Below are 13,388 nucleotides of genomic sequence, written 5' to 3' on the forward strand. Positions count from 1 at the left end.
ATACGGATGTTGGGAGTTGAATGCTATAGTACATTTTGATTAATTTTCATTCAAGAAAGGAAATTGGTGTGTCGAATTCGAACCCAGTGAACAAGGTCGTTATCTCGAATGATAAAGATGGTGCATCGATCGATACTTACTAATAAGAATAATGGAAGAAATGAAAAAAAATTCGAGCTCTAAAGAATTAGAGCAAAGCTGTCATATATCGTGGAATCGGCGATAGTTCAGAAGACAAATTTTATAAAATTTCTAAACTTTCATGAGATGACGGTGGGATCGGCCGATTCCATACCCTATACCCCACCCGAAGTTGTCATTAAGATTTTGAACCTTTTGATATTGTTTTAAACTTAAACCTAGATTATTTGAGCCATAAATTTAGTGACATCATTATTTCGTCCAATATGAATATACCAAATTATTCATGCTTTTTTTTCGATAAATAAAAAATCTCAAACCACCCAAAAGTGGCGAGATAAAGTACAACACTATCAAAAGTACACAAATTAAAAAACGGAAGAAAAAGACTCAACAAAGCAAACAGCACAATAAGTGCAAAGCCAACATAGCTCAAAAGAAAAAATAGCAGTTGAAAGCACGGCACACCACGAACTAACAAAGAAAATACATACGACAACCAAATTATTCATGCTAACTATATGTGATGAGGTTGTTTTAAAACAAAATCTATTTATTATACCTTCTAATATTACATTACGTATAGGGGATATGGTGAAGTTGTTTTAGAACAAAATCTTTTCATATATCCTTCTACTACTATCTTTGTATACATAATCCTATGTGGCAATAAGCCAAGAATTCAAATTTAATATTGTATACTACTTCATTTATTTTCGTGGACCAAATTAATTCACCAATGTGTATACGAAGTCGGCATCCGATCACTACGTTCGATTAATATTACTGATAATTAGTGTTGCATTTAATGATAAACTAATTGACATTACACGTGTGCATTTGCACTCAATTGAAATTTGCTCAGCTAATTTCAAATTATATTACAATGTAAAGTGACATATGTAAATGGTAATGCATTATTTATATTAGTGATATGTAATATGAGCATTAGTTATATTAGTGATAGTGAAAAATGCTGGAAAAATTATAAAGTTTGAATTTGTTATAATATTTTATTACAACTTTTTTTTTTCTATAAAATTATATCTGATATAATAAGCGAGAAATCATATGTAGGCATCATCATCGGTGAGTTTATGATGCCGTCTATTTACAAAACCATGATAAAAACATCAACAATTTATTAGCATAGACGATGATATTTTTCGACCTGAAATAATTGCGAATAAATCCAAAATTCATGGTTTTTCTAGCTATTTTAAATTAAGAGATGACTATTGTTTGACAAGTTTCATGATTTTTTCATCAATTTGTCTATATTGATACGAGGTTACATTCTATTTTTTTTAATCTTTGATATGAGCTTATATTCTATTTTATCTTTTAATTCATGGAGTAACAATTAGATCTTTATGCAATAACATGAACTTTGCAATTTGTATAGTTTGCGAAATTGTTTCAAATTAGGGTATACATATATATATATATATATTCCAAGTATTCCATGATCAATTATGAGTAATCCGCATTTCAAATATATGTATATATAATTTGGTGGTGCGACTTAATAGTGTTTATTACGATATTAAATCACTCAAAATGCACACCTAAAGAAACTTATTTCGCTCATATTTCAAAAAATTCAAGATTTAATTGGTAGCGATGGATTGAAAAATGACCAGGAAAATCAAAATTAACCGCCAATGGCGGATTCATGTAGGGTCAAGATGTCAACCAACTTTATTACCGGCTCATGAAGATTGGAAAACTATACTGCACTAAATTTGACCCTTGGAACTACCATTGACCTCATTTTCTTTTTCCGTTCTTCATCCATTGAGAGCGATGATCAACAAACCACTTCTATCTTACGACACTGCCACGAATTTTAACACATTTTTTTTTTCACACCAGCTAATAGTTAGCTATTTGTGGAATAAATTATTGCTTTTATATATAGTTTTGCAACGTTCACATATACTTGTTCAAAAACGGACCTCAATTTGTGTAGACCACTACTTTGTCATCACAAATTGTGACGACGACTTCGTCATCGTGCCCCAAAATTAGTGAACCATATCTCTTGCTTTTCTTGCTTGGTCCAAAACTAATCCCAATGTGGGATTTTATATTTTTTAATTTTAATTCTAATTCTTGAGACATGGGTGTTTTTGTAAATTTATGTGAAAAATATCTAGGAGTTTGTTAGGTTGTTTACTTGCTTAATAGTCAATACCTATAGGCTTTATCTCATCTTTAGAGTAGGTTAATGACAAGTTTGTGGTCGTTAATCATATATTAATAATGTTTCATTCTTGTAAGAAATGATTGTTCGTGTGTTTTACGGCTTAATTCACAACCGTTGATAACTCGCCGGCAAAGAAAAAATAAGAGAAATTTGAATTAGTATTGACTAGTACTTACTTGATATGTGAGTAATTTGTATATAAATTTTTAAATTATTTTTACCGTATGCCAACTTTAAAATCCTTTTATGGAGTACTAAATTATTAATTAATTTGTTCTGATTTTGTAATTAAACGTTTCGTTTTGTCTGATTCTGTAATAAATCAAGATTTTAGTGTAGGTATAGCTTGTTGATTTACTTACGTGACACTATCAGATATCAACTAAACATCATATTCTACGTAGCAAAACAATGTCGCAATATAATAAACTTAAATAATTTCATTAGTTGAATTACAATTTATATTGAGTCATGTTAGTAGCAAAATCTTGCTTAGTTGCAAATCAAAATAAATCTATTGAAAATATGAAAAATGAGATTATGAATAATTGAAACCAAGCATACTAATTATATTTGGCACCATTGTTCATTTTCTTGAATAGTACAAAAAATGGAGTGCAAATAAAATAATAAGATACAAGAAAAGTCTATAGAATAAAAAAAAGGTGGTGTTTAGGGCATGGGTTGTTTGTGGTGGAGAATTGATGGTTGTTGCTTGTTAAAGGAGGAATGGAAGAAATTGATGGTTGGATTTTGGTGTGGCAATTAATCAAAGTCCACAACAACCTCTTCAAACAAGATATTATGTAGATGGTGATTGGTCATTTTCAAATCATATTCCTTAATTTTCAACCTCATTTTATTGTGTGCCGTTGTCAACCTCATGTTGGTTTATATGCACGAGGGTGGACATTTTCCCCCTAATCCAAACTTATTTCAAAATCTAAATTTTGAAATAATATAAATTCTAACCTACCCGAATGATTACAATCCGAAAATCCAAATTATTAAAACTAAATCCGAACCAAACCAATAAATTAAAAAAAATGAAAATTTCCAAAAAAAACATGAAAACCCAAAATAAATAGAAATATTTTAAAAAAATATATTACTATATATATAATTCAGATTTTCAAATATTTTCGGTTAAAAAAACCAAGTCGAAGTGAACCAAAAAATCCGAAATTTTGAAGAAAAAAAATCCGACTTGATTAGAAAATTTAAAAATCTGAACTGAATTTAATATTTCAGTTCGATTTCATTCGTTTAGATCATGGATATTTTCCTTATCCCTTGATGTATGAGAACGTATATATTTAATGATTTCATTCATTTAGATCATTGATATTTTCCTTATACCTTGATGTACGACAACATATGTATTTAGCTGATGTTCGATTTTCTAGATAAAATAATATCAATATATAACCTAAAACTGAGTTGTGAGATTATTTTAGTCATATGAGATAGTTATGACTAATTATGTCATGATTATTCATCTAGGATTGAATTATTTCATGAAACAAACACACTACATATTTAATCACGGGATACAATCTTGTAAACCAAACACCCCATAATTTCAAACCCAGAAGTTAATCGTATTAGAAGATCTTTCTAGAAGTAGGTGATTATGACAATCTTTCTAGTTACTTCGATCCTACTCCCTCCGTCCCCGATTAACAGTCACACTTTTCCATTTCGGTCCGTCCCCATTTAAGAGTCACACTTCATATTTACCATAAATAGTAAGTAGGTCTCACATTCCACTAACTCAATTCACTCACATTTCATTATAAAATCAATATAAAAAATGGGTCTCACGTTCCACTAACTTTTTCAACTAACTTTTCTTTACATTTCTTAAAACTCGTGTCCGGTCAAAGTGTGACTCTTAATCGGGGACGGAGTACAAATTAGTTTATCTTATTTTTATAACCAATTAAAAACTCAAGTTTCTCAATTTAGGCTAAAGCCCATTGGGCCCCCTATTGAATAAAAATGCTGGGCTTCGTTGTGGAAATGCATACCCATTTAAAACGGGCCGGCCCGTTTAAGAGTGCCGGCCCGGGTCCAGGATTTAAAACCCTTCTCTTCTCTTTCTCCCTCTCTCCAACTCCTACTCGAACCTCCGATCTAGCTCAGCATTTCGGCATCACTGCAGCTCTTTCTCTGCTAGCTCCTTGCAATCGGTTTTCCGGCGAGTGCGCGACCGTAGCGATGTCGTTGAAGGTGCTGAATCCGAACGCGGAGGTGCTGAACAAGTCTCACGCGCTTCACATGAACATCAATGCGGCGAAAGGCCTCCAGGATGTGCTCAAGAGCAATCTCGGCCCGAAAGGAACTATTAAAATGTATGAATTCACTCTCCTCTGGCGTTTCTGTGTTTTATGCTTTCAATTTTGGGGGTTTGTTGTTGGTAATTTGCATTTGGTGATTTGAATTTGGTGTTTGCAGGCTTGTCGGTGGAGCGGGAGATATTAAGCTCACTAAGGATGGAAACACTCTATTGAAGGAGATGGTTTGTTTTTTTACATTTGGCGTACCAAGTGTGTAATTCGGAGTTATTGATTGATTGTGGATGTAAACTTCTGATTTGATGTTTGTGTAAATAGTTGCGTAGTAGATAATTGTTGGCATTTTTGTGTATATGCTACTGGTAATGATGTATTACTTTAATTTATATTCTGTGGAAATTGTGTGCTAGAACATATTTTGGCAGTGTGTTGTTATATTCTTTCCATGGATCAATTTAAGTTTGTCATCAGTTGAGAGTTAGGGCCTTTGGATGTAAGGCATAGTGTACTCTATATTACTGGGAGAGGAAATGATCAGAGTAGACTTGGATTGCTATAATGGTAGATGACATAATCAAGTGAAAGAAAGGCACACTTATCTCGCGAACGATTGAATGAGCATTTAGATTACAAAATTTCTGAGATTTATTACTTGTAAATTGTAATCAAGCTGGAAACTTAGCAGAAAAGTGAATACGTCAATGTATATCTACTGCTTCATTGTTTAAGTATGGATCTTTTTTTTTTTCACAGCAAATACAAAGCCCTACAGCCATAATGATTGCTCGGACTGCTGTTGCACAAGATGAAACCAGCGGAGATGGTACCACTTCTACTGTTATCTTTATTGGTGAGCTCATGAAACAGTCAGAGCGATACATAGATGAAGGTAAGCTGAATAAACTTTCTTAAGCTATCAGGCTAGAACTCCTCATGGGGTTATAGATACTTTTTTTCAATATTGTTAGTGTTGGGCATTGCATTGATATATCAAATGTACCTTTGAGTGTAGGAGAGTGAAGTAAAGTAAATAGTTCCTTCCAGAGTGAGTACTAGTGTAATAGGAAGCCTTTTATGGCGTATGAGATAACCTTCTTTGACCCCTTCACTGCACAAAAGTTTCTATATTAATGATGGTATTTAATGCTCTTTGCATAAAATTGTAAATTTATGTGCACTTGTCTCGCTATTTGTACATCCCGGAGTCTTTGTGATAATGTGGTTCGGGCTCGAGGAGAAAATACGTACATATCACGATATGTTTAAACCAGTTGCAATTTTTACACAGTGAAAATAAATGGTAATTCTGAAACTTGAGCAATCCGATTGTAGGAATGCATCCACGTGTTCTAGTTGATGGATTTGAAATAGCTAAAAGAGCAACACTCCAGTTTCTAGAAAAGTTCAAGACTCCTGTAGTGATGGGTGATGAACCTGATAAAGAGATACTCAAGATGGTGGCAAGAACAGCATTAAGGACGAAGGTTTTCCTCAGCCTCTTTATTTGTGAGTAATGTTTATAACTATTAAATAGTATACTTACACACCGTATACCTGTTTGTTTTCGTGCAGTTATACGAGTCACTGGCTGACCAACTAACTGACATTGTAGTAAATGCTGTAAGTTCTTGAATTCTAATTTATTTTCACGGCCTAGTTTCATAGGCAATGTTGATGTATGATAGTAGCTAATATGCGATTATGCACCTAAAGTGAATTGCCACTTGCCTTCTTTTTCAAATTTCAAGATGTTCTCATGATGTTTCAGGTTCTCTGCATCCGCAAGCCTGAAGAGCCTATTGATCTTTTTATGGTTGAGATAATGCACATGCGCCACAAGTTCGATGTAGATACTCGTTTGGTATGTTACTTAAATGACATATTATTCTTCTGACGTTTGCAATCAAATGTCGAATATGATTTTGTTACTTATAAGTGTAAACATTGCTTTTAAAAAGAAGCAATGTCTACCCTACCCTTTAGGAATATTTTCTGTCCCTTGTCATATACAATTGCTCTAGTTAAAGTTATGTCTGCTTCAATGGTTGTGTTCTGGGATATATTTGTTTGCTTGAGCTTGTGCCTGTTGGTTGGTGTGTCATATTGCATAGTGATGTCTGTACTTTTACTTATCACTGATGTGATCATACTCATTATCTTACCACCATGTCTAGGTTGAAGGCCTTGTTCTTGACCATGGCTCGAGGCATCCAGATATGAAACGTCGAGCAGAGAACTGTTACATTTTGACTTGTAACGTATCACTAGAGTATGAAAAAAGGTAACTTTTGTGTGTTGTGCCTTTTTTTTTTGCTTTCTCAGTTAGTTCTTTTGGTATCTGTGATCTGATCTGTAAGATTGACCATATATTATCAGTGAAGTAAATGCAGGATTCTTTTACTCGAGCGCAGAACAAAGAGAAGCAATGGTTGCAGCAGAAAGGAGATCTGTTGATGAGAGGGTCCAAAAGATTATTGATTTAAAGAATAAGGTTTTTATGTCCCCCTATGCCATTGGGATGATCGATTAATTGCAATATTTCCAAGTCAAAGATGATAATCCCTAGTGTTTCTTTCAGGTGTGTGCTGACAATGACAGCAACTTTGCTGTATTCAATCAGAAAGGGATTGATCCTCCATCATTGGATCTTCTTGCTCGAGCTGGAGTAAGTTACCCTTACTAACTGTGACTGAAATATGACTCGTTGTTTCTTATAGTTCTACTCACTATTAGGCGTCAAATTATACTTGTTTGATGGGTTTATACTGAAATTTGTTTCATAACTTTGTGTCCTAATTCTGTGTGCTGTGGTTTATTCTACACCTTTTAGATAATTGCCTTGCGAAGGGCGAAGAGGAGAAACATGGAGAGATTGGTTTTGGCTTGTGGAGGAGAGGCTGTGAATTCAGTTGATGACTTAACCCCTGAATGCCTTGGTTGGGCTGGCTTGGTCAATGAACACGTATTGGGAGAAGAGAAGTACACGTTCGTGGAAAATGTCAAAAACCCCCACTCCTGTACAATTCTCATTAAAGGTACTCATAGTTTCTCATATTGATAAATTCTGTGTCTCGATGCCTGTTTGCTATGGTATCCTTTATTCTGTTAATTGTTTCTACTTTTATTGAACTCATATTCAATTGTGTTTGAAACATTTGGTTATATTGATTGGATATCAACTGATGCACTCTTCATATACAGGGCCAAATGATCATACAATTGCTCAGATTAAAGATGCTGTTCGGGATGGTCTGAGGGCAGTGAAAAATACCATTGAAGACGAAGCTATTGTACTGGTGAGTTGATAAATATGTTGAGTTTTTGTGATTTTAAGGGAGATATTACACCTTGATTAGTGACATAATTTGTCAAGGGTGATGCTAAAGATTCTGAGTTGACACCTTTTGTTGTATGTGCAATAAACTTACGATCTTGTCTCAATTATCTTTTGTGTATCTTAGGGTGCAGGTGCTTTTGAGGTGGCAGCGAGACAATACCTGGTTAATGAAGTCAAGAAAACTGTTAAAGGAGTATGTTATTTCCGTTTTTTCAAATCCAAAATATCTTTGAACTCATAATTTTTTCTGCTTTTTTCTGGGATTTGCTCTGATGCTGTTGAATCTTTGAATAGCGTGCTCAACTTGGTGTGGAAGCCTTTGCTGATGCGCTTCTTGTGGTGCCGAAGATACTTGCTGAAAATTCAGGTCTCGACACCCAGGATGTGATAATTGAACTCACGGTAAAAATTGCCTAATGTCTCCAAGCTGTGCTTATTTGTTGAACATCTAAATTATGATCATCGCTCGAAACTGACTCTTTCTTTCCAGGGAGAACATGATAAGGGTAATGTAGTCGGACTTAACCTTCACACGGGAGAACCCATCGACCCTCAAATGGAGGGCATCTTTGACAATTACTCAAAAAATTTCTTATGCAACTTTTTCCCATATTTGAGTACATGATCAAGCTGAACTAAAAATTTCTCAGTAATAAAAGTAATTCAACATATTTGAAAAGTATTAAACAATCTCGAAATTCAGTCAGTGAGGGAGGGCCAAATTTAAGATTTAAATGATTGTTGAAACGTATAAATACAAAACTGAAAACTATAAGATGGCTTGAATAAGATTTATATGAACGAAAAATTTATTTCTTCAAGCTCCAAAATTCTTCAAGACATAAGTTTCTATCAGGCATAATATTGTGATCAATCAGCATTTGGGGCTGATTAATCCAACTCTAGCATTCTGATTCCGGCCTCTCTTGAATCTATAACAAGATAACTGCAAAAATATATCAAGCATTAGTAGTAAAACTTATAACTTGAACATACTAGTCTTGCAATAGCAAAAATGCATGTATCCTTGTTGAATTGCTTAAGATTAACTTATGAGATTGTGATTAATTTGATCATAGAGGAAGAGGATCAAGATTTACTCCCCCCGTCCTAGATAATTCGACTCAGTATTCCATTTCAGGCTGTCCTACATAATTTGTCCCACTTCAGTTTTACCATTTTTGGTAGTGGACCTCATATTTCACTAACTCATTCTACTCACATTTTATTATAAAACTAATACTTTAAAAGTAGGACCCACATCCCACCAACTTTTTCAACCCACTTTCCATTAGATTTCTTAAAACTCGTGCCGAGTCAAAGTGTCCCAAATTATCTGGGACGGAGGGAGTATAAGCTAAGAATAATCTTAGCTATCATTGTATTGAGATTAAGTATCAGACCATATCTACTCAATCAAACAACATTCATAAGATTCAATCTTATGTAGTACTCTCTCCCATTGACTTTTCTGCACTTGTTTTGTAAAAATGATAATAAATAGTTAAAATGGAGAAATAATAAAGTAAAAAAGAGAATAATATAGAGAAGAGTCTTATCTACATTATTCTCTTTTTTGTTTTATTATTTTTCCACTTTAACTATTTATTATCATTTTTATAAAACGAGTGCAGAAAAGTCAATGGGACTGCTAAAGCGGGACGAAGGGAGTACTATTCTACGAAGAACCTCAATTGTTGACATAAAACGTTACACATGTTGTAGAAATCCTATAGTTCTAACGTTGTTACATTTCTTTCTTGCATGAACTACAACAAAACACTCATCCATTCCATTCACACGCAATGGCAACAATAATTAATTGACCAGCGCAGCGCAGCTCAGTTGGTCAGACGCATGCGTAAATCATAAAAAAAAAACACTAACCTCTAAAAAAAGTTCACTTGGTGAGTTGATCATTGGCATCATGGAACTCATTCTCCTCCTCCCTCTCCTTCTCCTCGTCCTCGTCCTCGTCCTCCTCCCCGTCGTGCTTATACCTCACCACCACGACGGGGCACGCGCAGTGCTGCACGCAGTAATCGCTAACGCTCCCGAGCCTCCCCTCCCTCCGCCCCCTCGCGGTGGCCCCGATCCCGCGGCTGCCCATGATGACCGCGCTCAGCCCGAGCCGCTCCACCTCCAGGCACAGCCTCTCCTTCATGTCGTGGTCCTTCACGATGTGGATCCTCACCGGCACGTGCGCCTCCACGAGCGGCTGCGCGAGGCTCCCCGCCTTCCTGGCGGCGAGCCCGTCCAGCTCCTCCTCCGTCCGCTGCGAGGCAGCGGCCGCGGCGGCGGCGTCCTTGGTGAAGGGGTTGCCGGCGCCGGCGCCGGCGCTGGTGGGGGTGGAGGAGCCCCAGTCGGCGCCGTAGAGGACGGAGGTGGAGCGGACGTGGAGGAGGATGACGGTGTCGCCGGGGCGGATGTAGTTGTCGGCGGCCCACCGCACGGCGAAGGCGCTCTCGGCGCTGAGGTCGACGGCGATGGCGATGCGGCGGAGGGAGGGGGAGGAGGCGGCGTAGAGGGAGTTGGGGGTGGCGGGGGGAGGCGGGAAGCGGGGGGAGGAGGTGTTGACCTGGACGGGGTTGATGTGGATTTTGGGGTGGTGATCGGAGGATGGCGGCGGCGGCGATGAGGAGGATGATGACATGGTCGGAGATTTTGGTTTGTGGCTGAGGGATTGTTTTGAGGGAGAGAAGTAAGGAGGGATTTTGATAACGGAATTTGGCCGAAGTTGAAGGTGGAGAGGGGGAGCGAGCCACGTCATTGTCCTACGTGGCGCCACGTCATTTGATTATTGGGCCTTTTTTGTGGGCCCTACCGATGGTTCTTTTCTGCTGTTGGCTTCATTTCGGCCCAATGCGGTTGTCGTGCATTTTTAGGGAGCTCGCCACGCGGAAGCCATGTCATTGTCCTACGTGGCGCCACGTCATTTGATTGTTGGGCCTTTTTGTGTGGGCCTTACGGATGGGTTTTTTCAGCTTATGGCTTCATTTCGGCCCAATGCTGTTGTCGTGCATTTTTAGGGAGCGAGCCACGTGGATGCCACGCCGTTGTCCTACGTGGCGCCACGTCATTTGATTGTTGGGCCTTTTGTGTGGGCCTTAGCGACGGTTATTTTCTGCTGTCAGCTTCATGTCGGCCCAATGCAGTTGTTATGCATTTCTAGGGAGCGCGCCACGTGGAATACATGTCATTGTCCTACGTGGCGCCAAGTCATTTGATTATTGGGCCATTTGTGTGGGCCTTAGCGATGGTTCTTTTCTGCTGTTGGCTTCATTTCGGCCCAATGCGGTTGTCATACATTTCTAGCTTTGGGCCATTTTGATGTGACTTGGCTTTTAGAAAAAGAGATTCTCAGATTAGGAAGCTCGATGGTAGATCTCTTCCAAAAAGTACTATTTCCTCCGTCCGATATAGCAGATGTCACAGTTTCCTTTTTAATTTATCCTATAAAAGATGTCATATTTCCTCTTTTGAAAAAAGTTTCCGCTCACATCAATTATACATCAGTACTATATTTTCTCTCACCACTTAAAACACAAAACAACATATCTTAAAATCTCGTGCCATCTCCCAAGTGTGTCATCTTCTTTGAGGCGGAGGGAGCAGAATTTTGCCGTATTACACGGAGTATAAGATTTTACTTTATAAACATATTACTACTAGTATATGTTATAGTGTTTTGGAAATTTTGGTTTTTAAATCATAATTTTTGTTAACTTTTGATTAATCATGTAATTTTTTAAACATAGATAAGTTAAATCATACTCCCTTCGTCCTTGAAAATTTATCACTTATTTCCATTTTCGTTCGTCCCTAAAAATTTGTCACCTTTCACTTTTACCATTTTTGGTAGTGGACCCTATATTTCACTAATTCATTCTCACTCACATTTTATTATAAAACTACTAATATATAAAAGTAGGATTCACATGCCATTAATTTTTTCGACCCATTTTCTACTACATTTCTTAAAACCCATGCCGGGTCAAATGGTGACAAAAATTATGGGGGACGGAGGGAGTAGCTTTTTTTACGATTTACGATTGTCGTAAGAGAAAGAAAGACCAAATAGCGAATGCCTAAATTTGCGAATGTCTGAATTGCGGTTCGAGAGTTGTGAACCCCTATCTAGCTTCCACATAGCGGTGAGTTGCAGAACACATTCGTGAGTCGAAACTGCGAACCTCATATCAAGAAGTTTCTAAAATTCAAACTCAAATGATGCAAAGTAAGAATGTTTGAAATTGATTAAAATGATGAAAACGACGTCGTTTCAAATCTATTTAAACGATAACGTTTAGTAAAACCAGAGTGTCACCCAAGTTCGAAAATTCCGACTTCCATGTCGCTGTGAATTTCACCCAAAAATTAGTCTTATTGGACAATTGCGAATTATAATAACAATATGATTTAATTTGTAGGGGGTTTAAAAGTTGTGGGAGTGATAATAGGTTTACATAATAAGGGCGAATATATAATATAACAATATGATTTAAATTGAATGATTTATAACCCAACTCACAAGTTTTAGATAAAGAAAGCCACAAAGTTAGTGGAAAGTAATGGGAGAGGAAAATATCATAAATAGATTACACCTTTACAACAATCAACCCTTGAACATGTGATAGTTGGGATGCTAATTATAATTTCTACTTTGCAAAGTTGAAATATCATGGAACCTAAATACTGTACAAATAAAATGTGAGGAAGAACTATTCATGGAATTCATTGTTTTAAAGAATTGTATTTAGTTTGAATTTATCAATTTCGAGTGTAGGAGAATATACTAGCTTTGTATTTTAGCATAACAAGTTTTTCCAGCGACATTTTAAATATGACAAAATATTCTAATTGACGCGATATTAAATTTTAAACGAATTGATGTATTATGTATATGTAAGAATACAATTTTGTATTTTTGTTTAAGGTTAGAATTAGCGATAGTTTAATTAATTGGGAGAAGGGAGCTATGGAATTTGAACATTAAACATCTCTTAAACTATTGAAATTTAATAATAGGGATGATACACGAGACGTTGTTTTCAAATAATTAATGTGTCACATGTTGTAAGAAAGTATTTTGAAACAATATGCCCACCTTAAATTAATATGTCCACCATAATAAATAATAATAGTGTGACCCACAAGCCATTTATGATAATTGATATGTATGTATGCCTATGCAATGAATCTAATTCTATATGGTGCAAACTTTAATTCGTAATTAAGTGCAATTATCCAATAAGGTTACAATGAATTTCAACCACAAGTTTGTCTGTTTATGTTTAGTTGTTTATAGTATGAAAAAAACACAAAAATTAGTATTATAGCTGGCTTTAATTTCGTGTTGCGACAAATACATTTTTTTTTCAAAAATTTTGATGATCATCGCCCC

General features: G+C 36.2%; 2 protein-coding genes across 2 annotated transcripts; one reads left to right on the plus strand and one right to left on the minus strand.

The window, feature by feature from the left end:
• The first annotated feature begins 4,452 nt into the window (after positions 1-4,452).
• LOC125188143 (T-complex protein 1 subunit zeta 1-like) lies at positions 4,453-8,609 on the plus strand. The gene is made up of 14 exons (XM_048084887.1): positions 4,453-4,704; positions 4,808-4,871; positions 5,401-5,536; positions 5,980-6,131; positions 6,220-6,267; positions 6,416-6,508; positions 6,822-6,928; positions 7,024-7,138; positions 7,226-7,312; positions 7,478-7,682; positions 7,849-7,943; positions 8,109-8,177; positions 8,279-8,386; positions 8,475-8,609. The coding sequence occupies exons 1-14, from the start codon at positions 4,571-4,573 to the stop codon at positions 8,607-8,609; spliced, it is 1,548 nt and encodes a 515-aa protein (XP_047940844.1). The 5' UTR covers positions 4,453-4,570.
• Positions 8,610-8,682: 73 nt separating this feature from the next.
• On the minus strand, positions 8,683-10,754 carry LOC125188145 (universal stress protein PHOS32-like). Its single transcript, XM_048084889.1, has 2 exons — positions 9,872-10,754; positions 8,683-8,930 (listed from the first exon to the last, which is right to left on the minus strand). Exon 1 carries the CDS (start codon positions 10,752-10,754, stop codon positions 9,885-9,887), a length of 870 nt encoding a protein of 289 aa, XP_047940846.1. The 3' UTR covers positions 8,683-8,930; positions 9,872-9,884.
• Between the last annotated feature and the right edge of the window lie 2,634 nt (positions 10,755-13,388).

This window comes from Salvia hispanica, chromosome 5 (assembly GCF_023119035.1).
Source record: "Salvia hispanica cultivar TCC Black 2014 chromosome 5, UniMelb_Shisp_WGS_1.0, whole genome shotgun sequence".
NCBI lineage: Eukaryota > Viridiplantae > Streptophyta > Magnoliopsida > Lamiales > Lamiaceae > Salvia > Salvia hispanica.